Here is a 25,688-nt window from a genome sequence, read left to right as displayed (position 1 = left end):
AGTGGGAGTGGTGAAGGTTGAAGAAAAGTACGTAATAGTTAAAAGTCGAAGGTCGCTCAGCCCCCAAGAAAGACCATTGATCTGATTTAGCGATGGATGGCATTCGGGCTGATTTCCGTTTCGAGTTAAATAGTGACCAGAAGTGTTTAGGGTTAGAAGCCATGTCATCCGTAAATGATTTGATGCTATTGATATAATCACGGCCTAGGAGATTCTGGGACTCTCTACGAAGGGAAGAAAATGAGGCATATGTGTGGAGATTGGGAAAAGACTTCCACAGCTTCCAAGCAGCTATTTCGTTTTGAAGAACTCTGGAGGTTTCAGCTGTGAGCCACATGGGGTTTTTCTTCGATATCCTTTGGGAGGGAACGAAGTCATTGGTGACACCGTGCTTAAAGTCATAAAACACTTCCATAGCATCATCCGGGGACCCGCTCTCCAGGAGACCCCAGGGCAGGAGGGAGAGGTTGCAGTTGATTGATTCCCAGTCAACCTTCTCCCAAGATTCCACTGGCTGTGATGGTGGCGAAGTTTTAGGCAGAAGTGCAGTGGGGGAGGGACATGGGCAACGAGAACTCGAGCAAGGAGTGGTCGGAGTTGAAAATATTCCTGCATGTGGAGGGAGAGTTTACCCTGAATGAAGAAGGGATGAGATCCAAGGTTATCAAATTTCTGGTGTGGAAAGGGTTTCACTGGTAATAATAAATTTCCGTTTATATTCAGCTGCTTATAGACGATCCAAATTTTTGCCACCCACATGAAACTATGGCTTGAAATGACTGTGAGCTCTTATGAGTGCTGTCAAGCACATGGAGCCATGGGCGACAAAAAGCTAGATAATTTGAATGGCCATAGCTCTTTCTTTAGTAATAATTTATAGTGCAGCTGAATTATCCATTATAACACGTAGAAAATTGGAATAGAAAATATCCTATTGCACAACCAGTGTCCCATCGATGATCCAATAAAGTTGGCCATGTCCAAACTCATGGGTCCCCTTAGGTTTTCCTGATAATATCGACCTTCTCTCCAGGGGGCCGTCCTGGATTGAGAGCAAAGTGTAGGTTGAATATTTCTTTTGTTCAAGACGATTTTTAGCTTAAATGGTTTTTCTAGTGGTAAAGGATTCACAAAATGTTCACGTACTGAATCTGATATACATATAAACATAAGTAAAGCATCCTCATGCCTTTCCCTGGGTTTCGTATAAACTGAAGCTGTTGCTGATAACTTTTATGTACAAAAATGGAAAACTAACTCACAATGGAAGAATCATAGGATGATAAACAACATTAAAATCAAATTTTCGTGATTTAAAAAAACCGCGCTTCCCCTCTCGTTTATTTTCGTTTCGCTCTTCATTTGTCTAATGCTTGCGTTTTTCTCATGTCACTTGTTCGTCTGCAAGTTGAAAATGGAATGATTTTAGGTGACAGAAGCTTGATACCGGTTATACCCTTTTATTTTCATTTTCAATCGCCGGCAGTAATGAATTATTGACCACTCTATTGAGTGCTGAAGTTTAAGCTTGTGACAGTATTTATGCTGTTCTTATTTTTATTGTCATGGATGGAAAGGATGTGAAAGCCGCTTTGAAAGAGGCCCGTGAAGCCATCAAGAATAAAGATTACAAAACAGCACAAAAATTATGCAAGGTAAAAGATGCACACGCCCATTCAACTAAATACTATATTCAACTATTCATATGCCATGGATCTCATGTATATATAATTTTTTTATTGCAGAATATCCTCAAAAGTGACAGAAATAACTACCTAGCTTTGGTCCTCTTTGGGGTTTCACTTCAAGAGACTGATCAAAAGAGCCAAGCTCCCAATGCATTCAAGAAGGCCATTGAAGTATCGCCGGATCAAATACTAGCATGGCAAGGCCTTTCGTCTTACTATGAGAAAGTGGACGAAGAGAGTTCCTACAAGGAGTTAGTGGAAATCTACAATAAAATCATAAGTTTGGAAAGGTATTTTGGATTATTTTAATGGCATTCTATGAGGGAAATACGTCACTTAATTAGCTAGAAGTTTTTTGTCGTTTGTGCCGGTGTCAGAACCTAGAATAATGAAATTACCCAAGAAAAGTGCACCCGAGTTCGAAAAGACTTCCGTGAGAAAATTAGGAAAATTCATTATGGATGTTTGTCGTTGTATTTTGGTTTTGTATACTTTTTATTTCTTTTCTGAATGAAGAGCTGCCATTCATCCCTCGAACAACTATTATCATTTCAGTGGACTATGGAGAATGTTCTAAAATTAAGGATAACGCAGTATTAATCCTTAACGTTCTTTTGGCATGGATTACTTCAAGGCACCACATTATTGGTTGCACTAAATATCTAACTTTTTTAACAATCACATTGGGAATATAACTCCTGGTTGGTTAGCTGTTACAGCAGGTGTAAGTTTTAAGGCAATAGTGGTTGCATGGGAAGTGGCCAATCAAAGCGATATAATCTGGACCATTCTAAATGCATACAAGTACTCTTAATATTCACACTCTTTGGGTTGAATATTGAGAGTCATGTCATGGTAATCATGCAAATGTACTCTTCAGTTAGAACTACGTAGCTCCTGGTAAGGGCCTTTTCACAAATGACATATTTATTGAGATTGAGCTCCCAGTTCCCCTCCAACAGCAGCTACAGAATTTCCTTCAATCTTCTCTCTGTGGCTAGCAGTCATTTCTTGAATCTGCTTCAAAGGCTGCTGCTCGCCTCAGATCTGGTCACTGATCAGGGTAGTTCGGTCGAGTTCAAGTGACTATGCTATTGGGCCAGTGATATGTAACTGGACAATTCAAAATCTTCAGCAGGGGCAGCTCATTCAGGAAGGGTCAGAATAGGCTACATAACATTCTGCTATCATGCTCAGCTAGCCCTGCAATGCACAAATTGAGCGAAAATTCCACGCAATATATCATTCTCCAGCTGTGGCGCAGTGCACACCAATTTGTCTGCTAGTCACATCATATACTCAGCAGTCCACACCATCTCGTCCGGTATAGTCCACAAATTTCCACAGAGGGGCAAAAGATCTTGGTAGCTTCACTGGCTAAAGCACTCGACCGGAAATCAGGAGATTTGGGTTTGAATCCTGTTCAAGGCAAATGATTTCTTTTTCTTTGGAATTTTTGTACAATTTGTTCATTGCGAGTGACTCCTTAAAGTTTTCACCATGACTTATACTTATATGACAGTATACTTAAATTAGCTCAGCTAGAGCTCTTAAATGCTCACTCCCCTCGTTGAAATTTTTGGTATTTTTTACCCTTATCCTCTCTTCATTAACGACATATATTTTTCCTCGGGTATTGCTTGGAATGTTTTTAAGGGGAGTTCACTTGGAAAGAAAATGCAGTTTGAAGGGGTTTACAAGGAGGGGAATTCATTTTGGAGGGGTTGCACCTTAGACTCATGGGTGGAATTTAGAGTTTTATGTCGTGGGGGGCAGCAATCCTACCAGGGGATATGAAATACCCCCAGTGAAAATGAGGGAAGTCCCCAGGGCCCTCCCCTGTAAAATTTGTTGAAATTAGCCTCTGAAAACTGCATTTTAAGTACAATCTAAGACTAAATTTTTTTGGCATTTCTGCGAGTTTTGTTATTTTTTTGGACAAATTATCATTTAAGTTGGGGGCCTGGCTCCCCCTAACATTGATTTCGGGTGTAATTTGAAAAATTGTGTTACAAAGGTGACATGTATGAGGTATAAATTTGTTCTGATAAATACAGAATTAAGGCATTATTAACAAACAAAATCATGCTTTTGGATCCCAAACCAGCACTTGCACAAGTGCAATGAGTAAAAAAATAGTGTGTTTGTGATAATATGTCATACACTGCTACAGCAAAGGGAACATATTATATTAACATACATACTAATGTGCTGAAAATATAACACACCTAGAAAATGATTACTTAAGGAGTAACTTTTTGGAAATGTTGGAAATAGCCAACAATTTCCACAGAAATTGTATTTTATATGCACACAGCACATTTAACCACCCTGTGGCATAGCTGTGTGCACTGTAAGACTCGAAGTACGGGTGGTTAAGAAATAACCAGACTCCAAACACCGATGATGTTTAACGGGAGTTTATTGACTCCAAAAGTAAAACATGTTCTCACCACACTGTAATACTGCCAATATTCACTCAGGCAGCACGCACGACCCATGTTGCCAGTCCTCTAGCCGTAGACCAACTGTCCTTTTTGCGCCCCTTACGTGGCGCTCCTCGTCCCTCTATTGGCAAGCCCATAAATCATCTGGTGGTGACTCGCACTGAGGCGCCACATGCACATATGCATTGTGAAAGTTCAAAAAAATTTCTATGGAAATGACAAAGTTTTGATTGTTAAATCATGAATAGCACTCCTTTTAGTGAGCCATTGAGCACAGATTTGAATATTACCCTCTGAAATCTTTATGCATTATTTGTAAGAAACTTGTATGATTTTGTGCCAGAGTTAACACTCCTATCAGTTTTATAATTTAACTAAGTATGTACTTACTTATATCTGTCATCGTTTCTTTTCCAGTGATGTCAGCAAGAGGATTGAAGTTTCTAAGAAGTTGGCTCAAACTGCTCTAAAATTAAATGATTTGGATCTCTGCATTGAAACTATATCAAATTTAAAGAAATCCTCTGCATTGGACAATGAGGCAGAGAAAACTATCAATGAAACAATTGTCACTACATTGACAAAATTGAAAGATCTTCCTGCAAAATACTCTACTTTGGTATACTTAATTTTTTATGGCAGGCCTCTCTGTATTTTGCTTTAACAAAGTCTTGTTAGGGGTAACATTCTTGATAAAATCTTTGAATAAGGTGGTGGCTGTATTTTATGTTCATAATGTTTTGTTTTCTGCACTAATTAAATATGATAATGGTTGATTCTTTTAGCTGGAAGACAGTCTTGCTGCCTCGTTAAGCTCATCAACCACAGTTGAAAATGAGGAAAATTTTAAGAAGTACCTGAAACTACTGAACAAAAATAAAAGTCTTGACAAGCTTCTTGTTGAGTCAAAACGGATGCATTCTATTTTTAATAATTTAGCTTATCCGTTGGAGTGGATTTGTCGAACCTATTACGAGTCTGTGCTTGATGGACAAGAATTGTCTTTTACTGAGGACGAAGCTGAATTGTATAGCTCTAAGTTATTATCAATGAATAAAGACTCAAGTATGGCTCTAATGGCTAAGGGTGCACTATTGTACAAGAGGAAAAAGTTTGTGGATGCATGTGACTTTTTGAAGAAAGGTGTGAAAAATATGCAATCAAGGAGTCATTAATTTCTTGATTACTCAGCAGAAATAATTTCTTAATTGTCTATTTGTGTTTCAGCATTGCCATTGATTCCAAATTCTTATTACTCTCTTGGTCTGCTCGGCATAAGTTGTCTGAGTCTCCATAATGTGGAAGATGCTGCATTTTTCTTGAGAGAGTGCCTGAAGAAATTTTCATCCTCTTCAGATGCTTCCAAGAAGAAAGGAATGGAATTTTTCCTTAAACAATCATTAGCTAAAGCTCTTTCATTGCATGTTGATGCTGACATTGCCCAGAGTGCCTTACCTATATGTGATGAGGTATTGTAATTTGCTATTTGAAATTTCTCGTGTGTTTTCCACCTTTTATTGCTTTTTTCTGACTGTAAATCTTATTCCAGTTGGTAAAAGAAAACAGCAAAAACTATGCTATACACGTAATAATGGGAAGAGCGTATGTTGCTTCTGGTAATGAACTGGAGGCCAAAGAAATCGTTCAGAAACTGAAAAATACAGATTATTCGAGAGTTGAGATATCAGTGCTTGAGTCACTCATTGCTAGAAGTGAAGGGAAGTTGGATGAAGCTTATAATGTGCTAAATGAAGCTACCAGTCTAGAGGACTGCACCTCAGAGGTGTGGACCGAGCTTGGGAAGTTGCAGTGGGAGATGAAGCAGTTTGATCAGTGTTTGATGTCCTTTTTGAAGGTAAAGTATGAATTTCATTTGCAAAAGCTCCACTGGTGTAAAACATCCAATGATACTCTACGAACAGTATATTATCAAGCACCACTACATACCTATATGGCTGTCTCTAGTGTTAGATATTTTGATAACTTATTTGCTCATCCTGTTCTCATAGGAAGTGTTCCTTTGAATTCTCCTCCAAATTTCTCAGTAAAATGGCAGTGTCAAACAGATATTCTTGTCAAAATATTCTACCAAAGACCATAGAATGTTTTCCTCTGGGAGAAATAAATAGTCAATTAGCAGATTGGATGGGGTACTTGAATACAGTTGAATTTGAAGAGTCTTTAGTAGGAGGACTAACAAGCTCATTGCCTGAAAACATTTTTCTTTGCATTCAGAATGATATCTTTACTGGCTATCTATCTATTCGTTACTTTGAAACTGGCAAAGCCAGCCTGCCTGTTCCACTGCTAGGTTGACTTTCCTGGGCTACCGGTCATTGCCTTTTTGCCCATCATTGTGGCGCTGTTGCCTGTCATAGTGCTGAACCTGGTGCTAGTTACTAGACTTTTACAAAGGAGAACCACTACAGTGGGGAGATAGAAATTAATTGTGGCTTGCCACTGTTTGTCTCACTTTTTTGGGCAGGCTGTTTTTGCTCCATTTTTGCATGGTTTTTGCCTGCAACTTTAAGCAATGTCAAGCTACAGCACTGGGACCAAGTTTAAAATGTGTGTGCAGAGATTCTGCGTTTAACGCACTAAATCCCATCCCTGCAGCACTTGGTATGACTGAGTGAGATAGATCCTAAAGTGTGACTGCACAAAATGCATACAGACTGACATGCTAGAAACTTAATATAGGTAATAGATGTAGTTAACTCTAGGCAAAAGTGGAAAATTTGGAGGCATGATTGAGGAAGGATTTAAAAAATATTGAAATATTGAAGAAAATGAATTTAAATAGTATTAATGTTTACTACTGGTAGAAAATAGACTGGGAAGGTAATGAGACATTACAAAATTGTAGAAGGAGAGGGAGACCTAAAATAGCAAAGCAGAAAGGATGTGCCCATCAACATTTCTAATGCAAAGTAATATATTGGCATTCTCCTTTCCATCTTGAGACTACTGTCTCCAAATTTTCAGAGATGAGAGACTGTAGGAGTGGGGATAGACTTGGAGCTAATTTCAGGTCTTGCATGAGTGAAAGGGTATGTTCGAAACATTGAAGAATGGGAGGGTGAGAGTGAGATGATGGAGGAAAAAGGAGACGCTATTTAAAATAGATAATACATTTTGAAGAATATTAAATGCACTAAGGTCTGTTCACTTTATCTTTGCGGGTGAGCTGGTGTGGCTTAACAGAGTTGGGGTGAGAGGAGGGAAAGTTTATCTACACGTGACTTTCCCTCTTCCAATCAGCAGACAGTAGGCGTGGCCTAGCACTTCGGAATTTCAGTCGCTCTCAGACCTCCGTCGCGTCAACTTCGTGAATCTGCTAGCTGTGTTGCCAAATCTCGCGCGTTCACTTGGTGCTCTTCGATTCTTCCATTTAAATCCAACTTATAATTTACTGTTCCTTATTCTTCCACGTCAATCCTTTTACATTGCCTTTCCAGAAAATTTTTATTCACCTTTTGCATTCCCATCAGCACCGACTCCCTCCCTCCACCTATTCCCTCTCAGTACTTTTCCGATCCCTTTATTAACAAACCCTAACCCTTTTCCTCAACTCCGTATTTACTTTTGGGTATTACAACCTATATAGTTTTGTATACCTCTGATTTAAAAGATTAACATCCAAGCGTGTTTATTGAAGGCTCCGAAAGTGACTCCGAAAATTAAGACACTGATGGGAGGGAAGACGAGGAGGTTGATTTATTAGCCACACCACTCCAGCAATAAGTACAAAATAAATTATGTAATAAAATACCCGTCGTGCTACTTTTCTCCATTGTTTTTGCATCCTCATCCTCACGAATTCCCTTGCACTCCCCGTTTATAAGAATGTTACACCTATGTATGCCTTTCACCAGCGGTCTCGTGTTTAGCGGAAAATATCCTGGCTTCTGAGATGGGATTATCCTCAATCCCCTCTAAATAAGTAGCTATACATTGTATGCATTGTTTCGCCGCCGGGCCCAAAATATCTGTGGCCACATATGAGTCACACCTTTTCAGTAGGACACTAGGGCGCCTGTGTACATTTGGCAACGTTAAGGTCGCTCCTGCTCTCTCTCTCTCTCTCGGTACTACCCCTTCCCCTTCAGTGAGGCCCCTCCCCCTTCAGCGAGGCCCTCCGAGAGTGTCCGGGATCTCACGAAAGCTGACCCGCAGAGATAAAATGAACAGATAATAACACTCTGGTAACTAGTGTGAAATATGCTTGGGGCAGGTGGTATTCTGTTACTGTTAAGATTTCTATGAAATGCGTGGTTTCATATCTTCGCGGACAATGCCGTTTTTTATCAATGGAAAAAATATCTATGTACTTTTTGGTAGTCAAGGGTTTGTTGTTTTACTTTGTTGTGAGTCTTTTTACTGTGAGGTTGAGAATAAAAACACGAAGTAGATTGTGGATCCTGATTTTTCCGGACTAACTGTCGAAGCTTGTATAGTTGCACGAAGACTTTGTCCACGGGTTACCGAAATAATATTTTTTATCAGTTACTACTTGGTTGCTGAAAAAGAAGGTGTTTAAATTTCCCTCGTCTCTTCCCGAAGAATGATATCTTATCAGTGAGGAAGCCATTTTATACACATATTTAGTTGGGTTACTTTTTTCTCCATTGTACAATGTAATGTATTTTTTGTCAGTGAAACTGGCCTTGCTTAAGGCTTTGAGCTGGAACTGTAGTAGTTAAGTCTTAACCAATTCAACCTAGAATAATTAAGTTCTTAGTGGATAGAAGACAAATGCTATTGTTTTGACATACCTTATGGATGCTACTGTTTGTCCAGCATTCTGGCATTATATTGGAGGTGCACATACGTCTATTTTTTGGTTGAACATGTTAATTTGATGGGAAAATTCTCAAAACTCTTTCTTCAACTTGATTGAAATTGAGTGTGTCTCTTTTCAAAGTCTGCTCCATCAGGATTGATTTCAATGGAGACTCAATGGTGGTGAATTAATGATGCTGTAATGTTTGGCATTGTTGCACAAAGTAATGTTAAGAATCATACTTAAAGGCTGCCTTATATCCATGCAACACATAGGTCCACTTGAGTTAACCCAAGGTAAATCTCTAATAAATGTCTGTCTCAAAGATTTGGCTTAAGTCTGCCCCCCTTGCACCACACATTAGATGGAATGCAAAAACTGCAATGTAATTCAGTTTTTATCAACGGTATCAACAGTGTAAAGCATCCAAATTGTTACACGTCACTATTTTTACATTAATTGGTATTCAGTAGTTCTTTAATTAATATAGATATGTATCAGGTTTTCACATCCTTAAAATTCTTATTTAAATAGCTATTTCTCATAAAAAGCATATCATTTTACTTCCAGGCTGCCAAATTGGATCCTAGTTCCAGTGTTCCATTTGTATTTCTGGGAAAGTTTTACTTTACTGTTGGAAAAGATAAGGAAAAAGCTAGGAGATGTTACCAGAAAGCATTTCAACTTAATCCACATTCAGTGGATGCAGGAAAGGGCTTGAGTGATGCTTATAGAAGTTTAGCCTGTCATGTAAGTTTTTTGGGCTAGTACTTTTCTTCAACTTGATTAGCTTACACTTATTTTTGTTGACAAGTTATTTAAACATATACCATCATGCACCCACTAATAATAAAATTGCAATACAAATTTGTGGAACTAGGTAACTATAAAGCCACGTGTATATGTTAACTCTTTACAGCAGTACTACTTACCTATTTCATTTTTGCCTGCTCAATAAAAATATTTTTCATTTTAATGTGTCTCACCAATGTCTGGAATTGGTACAGATGAATTTTTATCCTCAAAGATTTTAATTTTCATGACTATACGTGATACTGTGTTCATATATCTCATGATATTTTCAGAGTGGTAGAAGTAATATACTTTATCTCCCTGTTTAATTTCATCATAATTGGTAAATTATTTAAAAAAAATACAAAACTTCAAACTCATATTGGAAATGAAGGAATAAAACTTTGTAATGTTCACTATTATAATAATATGGGCACGACCTGGGTTTCGTAATGTAGTTATATCTTCAGGTGACTGAAACTACGTTACGAAACCCAGGTCGTGCCCATATTAATATAATAGTGAACCTCGAAGTTTTATTCCTTTATTTCCATTATGGAGAGGTTTCACAAATTAAAGCCTGAAGTTATTAGTTATATTTCAAACTCATATTTCCTAGCTCTGTTGCTTGGACAGTTATCACTTGTTCTCAATTTTGTGAGAGTCAGCCTTTACAAAGAAATTTTATATTTTGGTTCCTCTATTGTAGGAAGCAAACCTTGAGTTGCTGACTTCGGTGACATCATCCTCCGCTGCTGGAGCCAGTGCCAAATGGGCTTGGCTTCGTCTCGGTCTCCAGCATTTGGAGCAAGACAATCCCAATGAGGCCATCAAATGCTTTCAGTCTGCAATTCGATCAGATCCAGCTGACAGGTTGGTTATTGAATGAGAATCAGTGGTATCTTCTTAGGATTTTCTGTCTTTTGTTAGGATAACCAGGTGGTCAATCTTGTAGAAAGTCTAAGAAGTTGGGAAATTTCACTGTCTTGAAAGTAATGGAGTGTCAGGAAAAAATGAGAATATGTCTCGGTAGTGCCTTTGGCACTTGTACATGTTCAAGAAAACTTAATTTTTTGTTGGCAGGCATTGTTGGGAGAGTTTGGCTGATGCATATTTGTCACGTGGATCTTACTTGACTGCTCTTAAGTCCTACCTCAGAGTTACTGAGTTGGATCCATCGGCAGTTTACCCAGCATTCCAGGTTGCCAGTATCAAGCAGGTATAATGGTTACCCAAGTTCTTGTTTATTTATCATTTTAATTGGACCATCACTTCTGGAATATCCAGAACTGTAGACTCTTGTTTTATTATTCCAAGCACCAGTAATACTCATGGAGTGAGACATAGTTTTAAAGTGAAGTATACCATATTTCCTAACGTTTGGCTTTGTATATCACAGAGCATATATTATTTGTGTTTCCCCTCCTTGTTTTCTAGCATGAAAAAATATGGTTTCTCTTATGATTAGCTCATAGGTTCACTCAAGATGCTCATTTAAGATCACAGTAAAATGGTTGCTTCACAATTGACAGTAATTATATTTGAAAATGTATTATATTAGAATATTCTCTTGATTCTCGGTTTTAATTGTAATATGCTTCCATTTTTCATAGGTTTTGGGAGAGTATGAAGAGTCATTATGTGACTTCCAAAGCTTGTTGGAATCGAATCCCAACTATGTTCCTGCATTAAAAGGCACTGCTGAAACGTGTCTATGTTTAGCTAGAGTTTATTTTTCTCAGCAGTTGATTGGACTCACAAAGAATATGTGTGAGGAAGCATTAATGCATTTAACAAAGTATGTTCTCCATTATTACCCAGCATTTTGATTGCTATTGTTTCTATTATGTAAATATAAGTTAGTAGAATAGGTGTTCTTGACTCATCGCGGTAACTAAGGATTTGATACAATCGTGAAACATAATAAATTAATGTCTTTACTCTGGACTTCTTCTTTAGAGCTGCAAGACAGGAGAGTGGTTTTGCTTGCATTTGGAAGCTAATGGGTGACGCTTGCTCAATAATGGCCAAACTACCTGATGCATTAGCCCAGTTAAGGGTTCATCGACAGCTTATTGACTTAGATGCTGATGAAAATGAATTAATTACCATAGAAAAGCTCTCAATATTAGAACTGGGCGCTCGGTAAGTAACTTCAGTATGTATTCATTGTGCAATCACACGTATGGGTAATTGCGATTTATATTCATATATAATGGTGATTTTTCAGTAATAAAATTAATGGTCATACCATCCCCATACACTGATTCTAATATGTACTTTGATTCATATATCCTCAAATCCAATGCTATTGAATAGTTGAAACTTCTAAAAAATAAAACTCTCTATAACTCTCCCTTCATAATGATATAGATGTAGAAACTAGATGTGAATTCACTAATTCCTTGTTGGAAACCAACTTATTATTTCCCTGATCCTTCTTAGTGGAATAATTTCTCCATATTGACTGGATTATTGCTTCCCTTAAAAAAATTTTACCTAGTGATATCATTTTATGTCAGCATTTATTTTTGTTCTTATCTCCCTGCAAAGTATGAATAATCAATTTTGTGATATAAGAGACCCAAATGGAGGGGTTTTTATTGTGTAATTTTGGGAAATTGGGTGATGTAAAGAAAATTTTAATGGTTTTAATAATTTTATTTTTAAGGTAAAAGTAGGTAATGTGTTTTTATTGGTAAAATTTCTCATTTTTCACATTGATGTTATATCGTGCGTAGCTCTATGATGGAGGGAATTTTATAATTGGGGGTTCATCATTGATTTATGTGAATACAGCAATTAGTCATTCATTTTTCACTATTTTGTTTATTGTGAAGGTGCTATTGTCAAGCTCTCAGCATATCTCCTAACAACAGTCTATTATGGCATGACCTCTCTATGAACTATCACTATCAGGCTGACCAAGTTGCAAAGAGAAGGTTGAAGAGAAACTTTCGCACATTATCTTTTGATGCCGCTAAAAAAGCCATATCCTTGGATCCTGGAAATTCAAATCATTGGAATCTTTTAGGCATTTTGTGTGCCTCAAATGGTAATTGCTAATTGTCTCGAGTGTGTATATCTGCATGGTTATTAGTGAATGAATTTTGTTGATTATCTTCCTTATGTGTTTCAGAAATTCGGAATTACAAATTGGCTCAGCATGCATTTTCCATGTCTATAAAAGCTGAGGAAATTAATGAAGTTGCCTGGTCTAACTTGGGAACATTATATCTGGCTCTTGGTGATCTAAGGTTAGCTCATGAAGCTTTTGCCAAAGCTCAAAGGACTGAGCCAGCATATCCTAGATGCTGGATAGGACAGGTAATATTGAATTTAATTAAGCTTTTAGGATATTTATGTAATTTTTAATTTTGTCTTTAAAAAAACTCTATCTTCTGTAAGGCTACATTCTATTCTATTATAATGACCGTTCCCAAAATATAACTGCAACTCTATACATAATAGGTGTATCTTTTTATGGGCATAAAGCAGTGGTGAATCAAAAGGAATCTTTGTGTGTATTTTAGCCTCTTGTCACCGTAATAATAACTATTGTAATTCATGAAGACATGCATAAAATAATCATCATATACTGGATCTCATGGCATATATGATATAAGACATGCCCTTCTTTCAGTATGGCATGCTCAAGAAAAAAATTCTGCGTGAAGGCTTGGCTCCCCATCAATTTTAGGACTTAAGTTAGTTCCTTTTAGATCTTATACAATCAAATAAATTAAAGCAAGATATCAAATGAGCTTGATCATATGGTTCGAGATCTCTGTCTTAATGGACGTAATATTTCTGAGCCTTGTGATATTATGCATCGTTGGAAAGTGATATTAAGTCCCTTGCATATGTGTGACAATTTTATGTCATGCCAAAAAATATTGATGAATCTCTTAATCCTTGGCCTAGAATCGAGAAGATAATAGGGTCTTGGCCTCAGCTTAGGGCTCAGTATCAAGGTAGACAGGCATTTACTCATGTGTGCTATTTGGTCGTATGGTTGTCTAGGATTAGCTTTTTATATTTATGAAAGGAAATATAACGAAATGCTAACCAAGGAGAAGCTTTACCTCTTGAAAAGTTTCATTCTTGGTTAATACATATAAGTGGTTATTTGCATTTATATATTTTGTTGTACCCCTGGGAGAATTCTAGAACTAGAATTCTAGTAATTTTAGAATATTTATTTTGCTGATGATACTCGATGTTCACTCTTTTTCTGTCATTTTGTCCTTTATGGCAAGTAGAAAACTTCCCATGCCCCCCACATTATTGAAAGTTATTTTCCATAAATTAGACCTCAAACCTTAGGTGAAGTTGCTTCGCTATTGTTTGTAAAGAAATAAATCATCCTAGTATATAGGCAATACCTTTGGCAGTTTAGTCAGATAAGGTTGCCTATAATGGAGGATAAAATTATAAATTAATAGAATACCTTCAGTGCATATATGTAAGTTTCCTAGTTTTTGAACCAATGTCAATGGAGTTTTAACAGCAATTAAATGCAGCAACGTCCATAATTACTATTTTAAAGTAAGATTGTGACTACATGCTCCATGGCCCCCATACTTTTAGTGATTCTAGGGTTATATTTCTATGGAAAAGTCTCATGAATATGAATATTATTTACATCTAGGATACTAATATCTGAAATTCCTATAACTAGGGAAAAATTCCTGAATCATTTTCTGTCATAGGATGAACTTCCATTACTCTAGGGACAGTAAATCTTGTTTTGCAAGTGGTAGCTGGTCACTGAAGAGCTAAAAATGTCGGTTGTTTGCCTTTTTTATTCAGCCACAGATGTTTTCATGTCGGTCAGTGACTCTCCTCTCAATACTAGAAAAACTTTTGTCTGTAGAAATGGAAAGATGTGGTGAAAATTACAAAAACAACCTATGGCAAATGCCTAAACAAGGATTTCATGCTTTTCATCATTTTCTCCTGTTGATTTAACTCTGTAAGTATTTGTTTCCCAAGAATGTGCCTAAATTTCACAATTTTTTCATCAGTGTAAGCCTTACTTCCTAAAAAGTTTTATGCTTAAATTATAAGTATTAGTGGTCATTTACATTTATATATTCTGGTATATCCCAGGGTGAATTCCAGCTCCATAGGTAATTTTAGAATATTTATTTTGCTGAAAGAAAGTTACAGGCTAAATATCCAATGATTTTCCCAAATGTCTTTGCCCATACTATCAAAGTACAGAGTGAATTTCACGACCCTAAGTAAGCTAAGTAAGAGAGATGATTGGAGTTGGATGCCGGCCTCGGTGGCGGCGGGGTAAAGTCCTCGCCTGCCAACCCGAAGGTCGCCGGTTGGAGTCCCGCCAGGGTAAATTACCCTTATCCAGGGCATGGATGTTTGTGATTGTTAAATATTATCAACCCCGATGTAAAGGCCGAACAGTGCTGTTTTCGGTGGTGTGTGAAATAAATAAATAAAAAATAATAACAAGTAATCAGCAATGAAAAGCAGTCAATGGAATGGATATATCATATTCTCCCTTCTCTCTGTTATAGGCACTCATTGCTGAAAGTATTTCTCCGGCAGATGCCATGGATCTCTTCCGTCATACTACCCAGCTCGGAGTCCATCCAGAAAGTTGTATTGGCTACGCCCACTGGGTGTGTTCAGTGTTAGAAGAAGTGGAAAAAGATAAGGAGACAAAAAAGAAGCATAACTACATTTATTCAATTGTAAAAATGCATGCCATACCTGTGGCAACAGACTGTTTAACATGGTATACAGGTTAGCTGCAAAGTTCTATCTCATGGCATTAAAAAAAATATTTTTATGAACCTATTCATACTTGAGTATCACATGTTGGCTAAACCCACTATTTTTGTTGGCTTCTTCTTGTCTTTTCATATTGTCTCTGCCAAAATTTAATACCCAATTCATTGTGTGCATTTGGCGATATTGTTTTATGTCAGAGAGAGTTGAAGAACTGCTTAGCTATTTCTTCTACTATCCCCCAGGGGAAATTATTTGGGTTAATAAGCCCATTCCATGATTAAAAATTTATAATATAAACAAGATGTGCTTGGAATAATGTATATTTGATATCATCATCATCATCATCACTGGTCAACAATCCTAGGATTGGTTTGATGCAGCTCTCCACTCAGTTCTCCTATCAGCTAATCTTTTCACACCTACGTATTTCTTCTCTTTCACATCTCTCTTTACTTGTTCCATATATTTTGTCCGAGGTCTTCCTTTTCCATTCTTGCCTTCCACTTGTCCTTTGACGATTGTCTTCATCAGGCCATCATGTCTCAAGATGTGGCCTATAAGGTTGTTCCGTCTTCTTATTGAGGTTTTCATGAGGCTTCTCTTCTCTCCTACCCTTCTTAGGACTTCCTCGTTACTAACTCGGTCGATCCATTTGATTTTCATCATTCTTCTGTAGCACCACATTTCAAAGGCCTCTATCCTTGCTTTCTCCGCTGCGGTCATTGTCCATGCCTCACTTCCATATAGGAGCATACTCCAGATGTAGGTTCTTATAAATTGTTTCGTATATTTGATAAAGCTTTGAATATTTTTGTTTTTACGTTTTGGCTGCTAACTTTGGATAGTTATGATCATAGCCATTGTGTAAAAGTGCACATTTCTTTAAAAAATTAACTAAAAGTTAAATTTTTTCTCAATTAAATTATTGATTATATTGCCTATTTGACCTCTGTTGACATTTTTACATCATTTAAGATTAGTCCCAGACTTGCTCATAAATTATCTACCTGTCTTCACTTTCGCTTTCAAATGGTAAATACATTTTATTTTGCAGTCATATGCTCACCTGATATATTACAGAAAAAAATGCTTTCATGGTTTAGTACCAATCATGGATATAAAAATAGGAACTGGAAATCATGCAAATGTCCGGGAAATTAGGTTTTGGGAAAACTCAAGTGGCTCAGCAAAAAGAGGAAAATCACGGTTTAATACATGGAGCATTGCTGCATCCCAGTGACATGATGGATGTTTTGTTGCCGTCCATTTGGTTGCATGAGATACTGCTGACTCCATGCTGTTTGACTTAATTTCTGCTGCTAGTGTTGCTGCCTACTTTTATAACATGATGTACGTTGGTGCATTTTTCCATAAAATACTTATGAAAGACTGCTTTGCCGTTGAAATTAAGTCGGCGAAATTTGAAAACTTCCAATTGAAAATCAGGGAAAATGAAAATATAAAGTTGGTGTGAACTCTGATGTTTGAGTGTAGAGTACACTTAAAACTTTGAAGCCATGTTTAAATATCTAGAGTAAGTGAATTTTTCTGCCCTGTGGTTAAGCTTTAAATTTTTCATGATTGGTAGTTCTTGTGTAATCATATCAGTGTTTGAGGAATCACTTGCAGCTAGATTATTTTCCCAACTTGTCCCACGTTTCCTTACTTAAGCTGTGCTGATTTTCAATGCTAAATTGTCAAAACCATCCAAGATTTACTTTAATACCATTATAAGTCTGTATGTGACACAATTGAGGTACCATGTAATTAAATTTTTCTTTGAAGGTGTCATCCATGACAATCCATGTGCCTTTAACATGTTTGGATTGCTACTGGAAAGGCAAGGCCTACACATTGAGGCCAGGAAAGCATTTCATAAAGGATTGCAACTTCTTGAGAACACAAGCAATGCAGAGATGTGTGACATAATTAGGAACAACTATGCCCGGTCATTGATCTCTGTTGGAGAATATAATGAGGCAACTGCACAGTATCTTGCAATCAAAGAACCTGATTATGTGTCTCAATGTGGCCTCGCTCATGCTTATTTGAAAGGTAAGTGAAGTGTAATTAGTCCTTCAGTGCCTTCTGAGTGTAAAGATATATCCCCATGGCTTTTTTATTTTTTTCAGAAGTCATATTTAATATTGGAGTCGATGTCAATAATTTATGTTTATGAAGTCTTCATTATCATTGGATTGACAAACCAGTGAACCAGTTTAATATACCTCATATGAGGAAATTATGTCATGGAGTTCTCGGAGAATAAGCCATATTTTGATTGCCAGTTGACTAAATATTCTTATTTTGATTGAATTCTTGAGTAATGTATGTTTTTCACAGGGGAACGATATGAAGATTCATATGCTGCTTATGAAACAGCCCTGAAGTGGATGGTTAATATACCTGAAGAGTGGAAGTCTCACATATTAGTTGCAATGGCAGCTGTTGCTTACAAGGTTCATCCTGATATTACCCAAACACTTCTCTTCCAAAGGTAGATTTATATTTATGTTTTAATGCTTTATGCAGTAAATGTGTTCTCTAGCTATTAATGTATTTGACGGCATATACACGGTGCGTTCCATAAGTAATATGACCAAATTCATAAAAAATCATTTATTGAATACATTCGTACAAATAATCAAAAATCATCATAATAGCACCCTCTTACGTCGATAAACTTCTGGAGATGATGTTTCCATGCCTGAATGGCACCCTGGAAGGCCTTCACCAGAATGTCATTTGGTGCTGAGGTAACGTGCGCCTGGATGCTTTCAATCGTGTCCCAATGTTTTCCTTCACGGCTCCTTTTCACTGAGGAAACAAAAAAAAGTCAGCAGGAGTCAGGTCAAGACTGTAGGGAGGCTGGGGAACCAATTGGGTGTGGGCCCTGGACAGGATGTCGTTGACAATGAAGGCACTGGATTCAGCACGTTGTTGTAATGAACTTTCCACGCTACGTTGATGACGTTTTGGTAGCTTGCGACCCTCCACTATTCCTTCGTCCACTACGAGGTTTGTTAGTGATCTCCCATCGGCCCTCCATGTACAACTTGTGCCATCGGAAAACTTGCAATTTGGACAAAAAATTCCTTCAAAAGGCCTGCTGAATCAGTGTAAGTATTTCGGTGGCAGATTTTCCAATTTTTATGCAAAATTTGATAACGTACCGTTGCTCCACAGAACGACTCATTGTGCTGTCTTGCATGAACCTAAAACGAGGTTCACAAGAACCTACATCCTGACTCAGTGGCATCTTGCAGCCAAATGTGGGCGATTTTATATTCAAAACCAGGTGCGTTTTGAATATAAAATTGCCCTCCATCTAGCCCAATAGGTTGGAACACTCTGCGGCAAACCATTGTATCAGGGAAAATTACTTATGGAATGCACCATGTAAGATGCACATCTTTTTCCAAAATAATAGCTCCGAAAAAATCATCCCACCCCAGACGGAATCCAGGGTGGAAATTTAAAAACATATTTTGACCATAGAAATCGATGGAAAAATTAATTCTAAGCAAAAAGTGTTCTAGACACTTTTTTGTAAAATTAATATTTTTCGAGTTATTTTCAAGACCCCAGTAGTCTCCTGTGAATGCCATAACTCATTGTCCTTTCCATATGGGTTGGTAATTTTTTTTAACCATAGGATGTCCTTATTGAAATGTAGGCCGTCCTTTGTGTTTGTCGTGGGCATTTACCTTTTTGTGTTGATCTTATCTCTACATGATAATTTTGGTATTTTTATATAAAACAGGTGAGTAAATACTCATCCTGTAAATTTTACATGTACATCTTATTTTTCACTGATATAAAATTTTAAAATGTGCTTCTTCAGTAATTTGTTTATGACAACTACATAAATTGCATTCAGTCTAAATTTTGGTTAAGCTAAAAGCAGTATGTACCAATATTTGATTTTTTACTAATTCCTCTGCATATTCCAGTTTTCAGTCTCAGTCTCCTTCCATAAGTGGGATGTTTGCATTGTGTGCCTTAGGAATATTGACTCAGGATGTGGATTTAACGGAAAAAATGCTCCAAAAATTCGGCCCATACAAGGATAATGAAGTTTTCATTTCAGACATTGCTATGTTCCACTCTTATTCATTTTTTACTCAGGTTAGTTAAAACCATCTAATCTTTATTCAGTAAACGTAATGCATTTAATCTCTATAATTTCATAAATTGTGAAATTGTATTATTATTTTTCACCTATAAATTGATGAAGGAAGTATATGGAAGAAAAAAACTGCGTACAAAGAAAGAAGTATTTTGTAATCCTTACCTAAATTAAGCTTTGTTATCTGCTAATGAGCTTGGTGGTCAGTGTTTTCTTCATTAAATCATCTTATAAACAGCAGTTTTAATAATGTTGTTTATTAAGCATTTTTTGGGGCTACTTGATATTCATTTATATATTCACTTTTAGACTTACATACATAAATGAATGCATTTCATTTTAAGAAGTTATTGTTGATTATCAATTTTAGTGTCAATGGGATGATGTGGACATTTCATTATGTGTTTGCATCAGATAATTGTGCTTATAGTTTTCAATTTATTGATTTTATTTTCTTGAAATATGCAATGAAATTCTTAATTTTTCACTACTTAATGTCATGATATTTGCCTGTTAGGTAAATTATCAACTTTGAAAATTGGTTAAAGCTGTTAGCTTTTATAAAATATGATGTAAAATTATTGCTGGAACTTCCACTGTATTCCCTCAAAGGTAAAAATGAACTAATCAATTTAAATTTTCCACCAGGGTCAGTACTTGAAATCACTGCGGCATTTGAGTGGAAGGATACATTGCTATCCAAATATTCCAACTCTGTGGCTTCTGTTGGCCCTTTTGCTTCTACACACTCATAGAGCCCAGCCAAGGAATGAAGTCATGTCCGTGGCCACCTGTGCCCAAGTTGCTATGACCCTTGGTCAGAGCATGATAAATATTTCCAAGGTACTCACTCTTTCCTGTATGTTTTGCCACTGGCATTTATGGACATGTGCTGAAGAGCTCTGTGTGTTCCCAATACAGTCAAACCTCTATGTAACAAACTTCTTGGGACAAGGAAAACATTTTGCTGCACGGAGGTTTTTGCTGTTAAGAGAGTGACATTCCTAATGTAAAGAAAAGCTATGTAAGCAAATTATTGACTGATATGCAATAATTTTTCTGGAGTTCCTCAGATAGGATGATACATCTCAACAAAAGCATAAATTTTCTTCAATTTAACTTCAAATAAAATAATTTTGCATGTACATATAGGAAAGTTAAGGTCATAAAAGTCACTAATAGGTGTTACATGGGACAATAAAGAAATTTCATCAATTCAATGTGCTATTCTTAAAGGTCGGAAAACCATTTTCAGAAAAAGCTAAAAATTGATGTGAAATTAATTATCATAAGCAATCTGTGGATTATATCATGAGAATTATTACATCAGGTAACTTAAAAAAATTCACTGCTCTTGCCCTTAAACAAAGATGCAAGCTACTACAGACTTCCGTTAGCATTACCTACTTAATCACAAATCATATAATTGACAAAGAGGACTAAAATTCATCTTTATACTTCATTATTTCATTCTACTGAGGATGACTATACATTATTCTTGAGGAAGGAATATCAGATTCTAATTTATTTTTCATTGTGGGGAGGAGGATATTTGATCTATGAAGGTTCTTTCTGAAAACAGACTCTGAATAGGAAATGAAAATTTATGCATCATATTTTATACCTGAAAATGATTTCAGCTATATTATGTCATTGCATTTATATTGACATAAGATTGTATGAACCATTGTCGGGAATAGAGAGTACTTGAGTACTCATAGTTATATTCCTACTAGTATGTATGATTTAGATGGGTATGTAATTTTCAATATTGATTTAAGCAAATTTCCTATCATAGTTTCCAACTGAATAATTCCTGTTCACTGCACAATAGAATTTTATATTGCATTGTCGTGGATAACTTATTATTCCTTAGAAATATTGATAGCCATTAAATATTATTGCAGGTCATGTCTTTGGTGAGTCTGAGCCACCTCTTGTCTGAAAAGGCTACTGAGAGCCTAAGGAGTGCACAAAAAGCTGTTCACTTATTCCCTGATGTTCCTGAAAATTGGATTGTGCTGATTGCTTCGTATCTTCCTCATTGCCTTGCTGCCAAATCCAAAAAAGGAATGTCTTGGTTAAAGCTTATCATTGGTCATGTGAGGAGACGCCTTGAGGCATCCAGGCCGATGGTCAAATGGCTGAGTAATTATGAACGAATGGTTACGCAAATGTATGAGGAGTATGGAAAGGAGGGAGCATAATCATGGTGTTTCAGTGTCTTTCTGGAAATTAAAGACCTTTGAAAGCCAAATAAACTTGTCACTAAAAAATTTATTTGTACAGGAACACATTACAAAATAAATATACAAGTTATTATATTTCAGGTGGAACATAATTCTCATCTGTTTCCTTCTTCTTTTTCTTCTCTTCCACCTTTTGGCTTCGCTTTATCTCTTCATTCTTTTCAATCATCATCTCAAGTTCGTCTTTCTTATCAAAAAAGAACAACACTTCCTCTTTTTCCGCCAGCTCTTTCTTCTTTTCTTCAACCTTTTTCAATCTCATCTGCCTCTCATACAGCTCAATTTGTTCTTTCAGTAACTGCACTCGCTCTTTGTCCCAATTACTGTACAATTCTATTTGCGAGGTAATGTCCTTCTTTTCCTGTTGTGAAATCGCTTGCTTCAACCGCTCTTCCATCCCAGACAGTAGGATTTGTTCTTCACGCAACTTGTCCTTAGGGAGGCTTTTGATCATGTCCAGAAGTGCCTGAACCTGATCTTTGGATTCACTTTTAACATCTCCAGAAAAAGCCTTCTCAATCATTGACACCTGGAATATAATTCAAATATGTCATACATGGTGGAATTCCATGATCATATTATTGGGCAAATAAAAAAGTCACTGTGAGGGCAGAAAGTAGCAAAAATATTTGCGCAGGAAAAATTAGGAATTTCGCAAGCTTGAACATAACTGAAAATTGAAAGAGCATTCAATTTACATAAGAATGAACTTGCCACTGGATTAGTAAAATTTTAATACTTTGGCCAAGGCTGTTCCCAAGTAGTTTCAATATCTTTATTTTAATTTCGGCAATACTGAAGTTGAGTGTTTAATTGAATATGCTCTGTCATGGCCATAGTTGGTAAGGGGGGAGGATCTGAAAGTTCGATGCCCCCAAAACTTTTTGGAAACATGGTCACATACCCCTCCATGAAACTACCCAAAATATTTTCATAATAGCCTCATGATCTCCTAGTATTTTAACAGATAATGTCATATGAACTTTTTACACTGAATCACTACAACACTTGAACAAATATGGCATGACTTTCTCTACCAGAATCCTATGCTGAAAAAATTAAACTCCACAGGTGACCACGCAAGAGTTAATACTCTATAAAAACAGAATAGTTTCAAGATATGCCATTGAGAGATCATGAAAAGTCTGTAAAATTCCTGAGTCAATGACAAACCAAAGATGGTGTTTCCTGAAAAGGGTGATTTGAATTGTGCTGCAGCATAAAGATATTGCTATTTAATATTAAATTGTATAAAAGATAGCATGTTAATGTAATATTTAATAATGAGCTATATACACCACATGAAAGCCATAATGAATTCAAAGATTAATTCCACTCTTACCACTTCCATAAGTATATGCCCATCTTCTTTGGATGATTTTAATTTTTCCAAAAATCTTTTGGCTTTGTCCCATTTTTCATACAGAGCCCATCCAATCAGCTCATAACTTTTTCTAATTGGATCATTTTCTGGCAATCCTCTGCTCATTATTACAAAGGTTTTTCCAATCAAGTGATTAGTGTCCCTCAAATCAAAGTGATCATCAAAGTAAGGGTTTCTAATATACTTTACTCGTACTTTTACCTGTGAAAGTAATGAAAGCAAAATAATTTGAGAGTAACTAATGATTAATTTCAAAACTATTAAAAAGGTAAATCATTAACCAACATCATCAATACATGATAAGATAGTGATTTTTGACATTTCACTGTATTATTTAAATTTTTACAATTATGCTGCTTTGCCATACATAATTTTCAGAATCAAAGGGAAAATACATTCCTTTTCATCTCATATCAGATGACTTACACAACTGCCTGCTGTTAGTGCATTAATTTGTGCACTTACATTCGGATATAAATTATCATGTATGGAAAAGTTGCATATTATAAATAATTACTACAGTTTTTTTCTGAAGTCTGACGAAATATATAATGGCATACATATAAGTAATACTGTGAACATAAAATAAAAAATTCAACCACTATTGAAACTTTGAAAAATCCAATTTCTGTGCTGAGATTGAATTGGGATGTAACATTAACACATTCAGTGCAGATGGCATCAACTGACATGGTACTCTACTTCCATGATTTTGAACTTTCTCTGTTCTGTACATCCAAGACACTAGCTCCGTTAAGAGATGTCCATGACTTAGACCCTCAGTTGGTTCTCATCTTCAACTGTGAGAAGTAGTTGCAATTTGAGCTGAAATTTGGGCTCAAAAACAGATGGACCCATAAGTGGGAGGATTTTGTAACAATGTTTGACATTAAATGTGTTCAGCGGAGGTCCTTTGGTTACTTATACCAAGAGCAGACACATAACAGTGCCAATTCTCACTCTACTCATCTTTCACGAGCTTTCGCTCACAGCAATAATGATCCTTTTTTGTCAGTTGCCTCTTCCAACTATGTGTTTGGAACAGGGATTTGTTGATTAGAAAAGAATAAGTTGATAGAATTGGAAGAATGACATTAGGTTACACGCCTAATATGAAGCATTATAGGTGACTGAATGGGATGGTAGTTAAAACAATGTAGAAAGATGGCGAGGATATGTAGCAGAGAATGATAACATAAAGTAAGTGGGATAATGAATGAAACACTTAAAAGGATTTTTTCGGGCAGTAATTATGCAGCCAGAAAAGGACAAATTTTTAATCGAGGTCAATGGCATGGGTGGAGAGACTTCGTGGAGGCCAGCTATGCTATGCTACAGGAGATAACTTTAAATTTGACTAATAGGCGAGGTCTTACCTCCTCCACTGGCTCATCCATAGGTTCTGGTTCCCAAAGCTCATTTTCCTTGTGGTTTAAGTACATATGGCACGCATACAAACAAAAACATGCTGTGACGGGATGATTCCAATCTTCTTGTAGCATTTGAAATGTTGCCACTCGAGCAGCATCTGAGGATTAATATGATGAAGTATCTCTTAGTATAGTAAAGAAATACATGGGTTGTAAACAATAGATTCATCACCAACCTCGATATTGCCCCTGTTTCAACATCAAGTCCATCAACAGGTTTGAACAGTAATAATCAGGGAAAATTCCGTAATTAAGTCGATCGTTGAGAATTCTCATCAATGGTTCAAATTTCCCCATGTCAATTAATGACCGAATAACGACATGGGGAGTCGATTGTAACATGTCCGAGGTACTTGGACTCAAACGAAACCTATGGATAATGTCTTCCAATTCATCTGCATAACTTTCATCTGTTACACTGCAAGAAAACTAAATAGGAATTTACTTAATAAAAATAAACTTAATAAAGTCATATCTCATTAAATACTGGGCCTTAACTATTTTCTCACCAAGTCCACGTCGATAGCACTCGCCTTTCCTTTTGTATTGAAAGTCTGGTCTAAATCCCGATACATTTCATCTGCAACAAAGAATCTATTAAGAATGGAACTCAATTGGACTTGGGCATAAAAGTTTACAGAAAATTGCACGCAATCCTCACCTATATTAATTTTCTTAATAACGGGTGAGTTTAATCGTTGAGACCATGCTTCTTGACACTTGTATGCCTCAGATAAAAAATACCTTACCCCTATAAAAACAAAAGGTTTTGTTCATGAAAGACTTCACTCACTCCCCAAAACGCAACAGATAAGTGATCATTGTTCAGTTTACCCAAACTCCGTATCCTGAAAACTGTCCTCGCATAGCGACTAAATCCATTCATGTCTCACTGCAAGGAATTTTTCACTGAATAGATGAGTTCAATCAAGTCCAAGTTGGACTCTACAACAGCAAGGTTAGATCACGTTGTTTACTTTCTGATTGCAGCCGGTCGAGGGAAAACAAATGCAATTTGAAAAGCCACAC

At 36.5% G+C, this 25,688-nt stretch overlaps 2 protein-coding genes across 2 annotated transcripts; one reads left to right on the top strand and one right to left on the bottom strand.

Annotated features, from left to right (window-relative positions):
- Nucleotides 1-1,394: 1,394 nt before the first annotated feature.
- Nucleotides 1,395-21,920, top strand: LOC124169723 (tetratricopeptide repeat protein 37). Its single transcript, XM_046548410.1, has 19 exons — nt 1,395-1,655; nt 1,746-1,978; nt 4,553-4,754; nt 4,921-5,278; nt 5,363-5,604; nt 5,685-5,990; nt 9,489-9,668; nt 10,420-10,583; nt 10,794-10,929; nt 11,324-11,508; nt 11,670-11,855; nt 12,551-12,765; nt 12,850-13,037; nt 15,251-15,479; nt 17,253-17,522; nt 17,811-17,964; nt 19,421-19,595; nt 20,245-20,439; nt 21,504-21,920. The coding sequence occupies exons 1-19, from the start codon at nt 1,566-1,568 to the stop codon at nt 21,801-21,803; spliced, it is 4,008 nt and encodes a 1,335-aa protein (XP_046404366.1). The 5' UTR covers nt 1,395-1,565; the 3' UTR covers nt 21,804-21,920.
- LOC124169725 (28S ribosomal protein S27, mitochondrial) lies at nt 21,854-25,688 on the bottom strand. The gene is made up of 7 exons (XM_046548411.1): nt 25,494-25,688; nt 25,321-25,410; nt 25,169-25,239; nt 24,836-25,088; nt 24,606-24,757; nt 23,188-23,430; nt 21,854-22,374 (listed from the first exon to the last, which is right to left on the bottom strand). Exons 1-7 carry the CDS (start codon nt 25,543-25,545, stop codon nt 21,916-21,918), a joined length of 1,320 nt encoding a protein of 439 aa, XP_046404367.1. The 5' UTR covers nt 25,546-25,688; the 3' UTR covers nt 21,854-21,915.

The sequence above is a fragment of the Ischnura elegans genome, chromosome 12 (genome assembly GCF_921293095.1).
Source record: "Ischnura elegans chromosome 12, ioIscEleg1.1, whole genome shotgun sequence".
Taxonomy (NCBI): domain Eukaryota; kingdom Metazoa; phylum Arthropoda; class Insecta; order Odonata; family Coenagrionidae; genus Ischnura; species Ischnura elegans.
Note: the sequence above shows the minus strand (reverse complement) of the source record. Positions and strands in the feature narration are given on the sequence as shown.

Bases quoted from the DNA above. Each gene is read 5' to 3' on its own strand.
- LOC124169723 (XM_046548410.1), top strand. From the start codon at position 1,566: ATGGATGGAAAGGATGTGAAAGCCGCTTTGAAAGAGGCCCGTGAAGCC. The intron at 1,979-4,552 runs GTATTTTGGATT...TTTCTTTTCCAG, and splicing joins AAAATCATAAGTTTGGAAAG to TGATGTCAGCAAGAGGATTG. The intron at 17,965-19,420 runs GTAGATTTATAT...TGCATATTCCAG, and splicing joins CAAACACTTCTCTTCCAAAG to TTTTCAGTCTCAGTCTCCTT.
- LOC124169725 (XM_046548411.1), bottom strand. From the start codon at position 25,545: ATGAATGGATTTAGTCGCTATGCGAGGACAGTTTTCAGGATACGGAGT. The intron at 25,240-25,320 runs GTGAGGATTGCG...TCTTTGTTGCAG, and splicing joins TATTAAGAAAATTAATATAG to ATGAAATGTATCGGGATTTA. The intron at 22,375-23,187 runs GTAAGAGTGGAA...ATTATATTCCAG, and splicing joins GGCATATACTTATGGAAGTG to GTGTCAATGATTGAGAAGGC.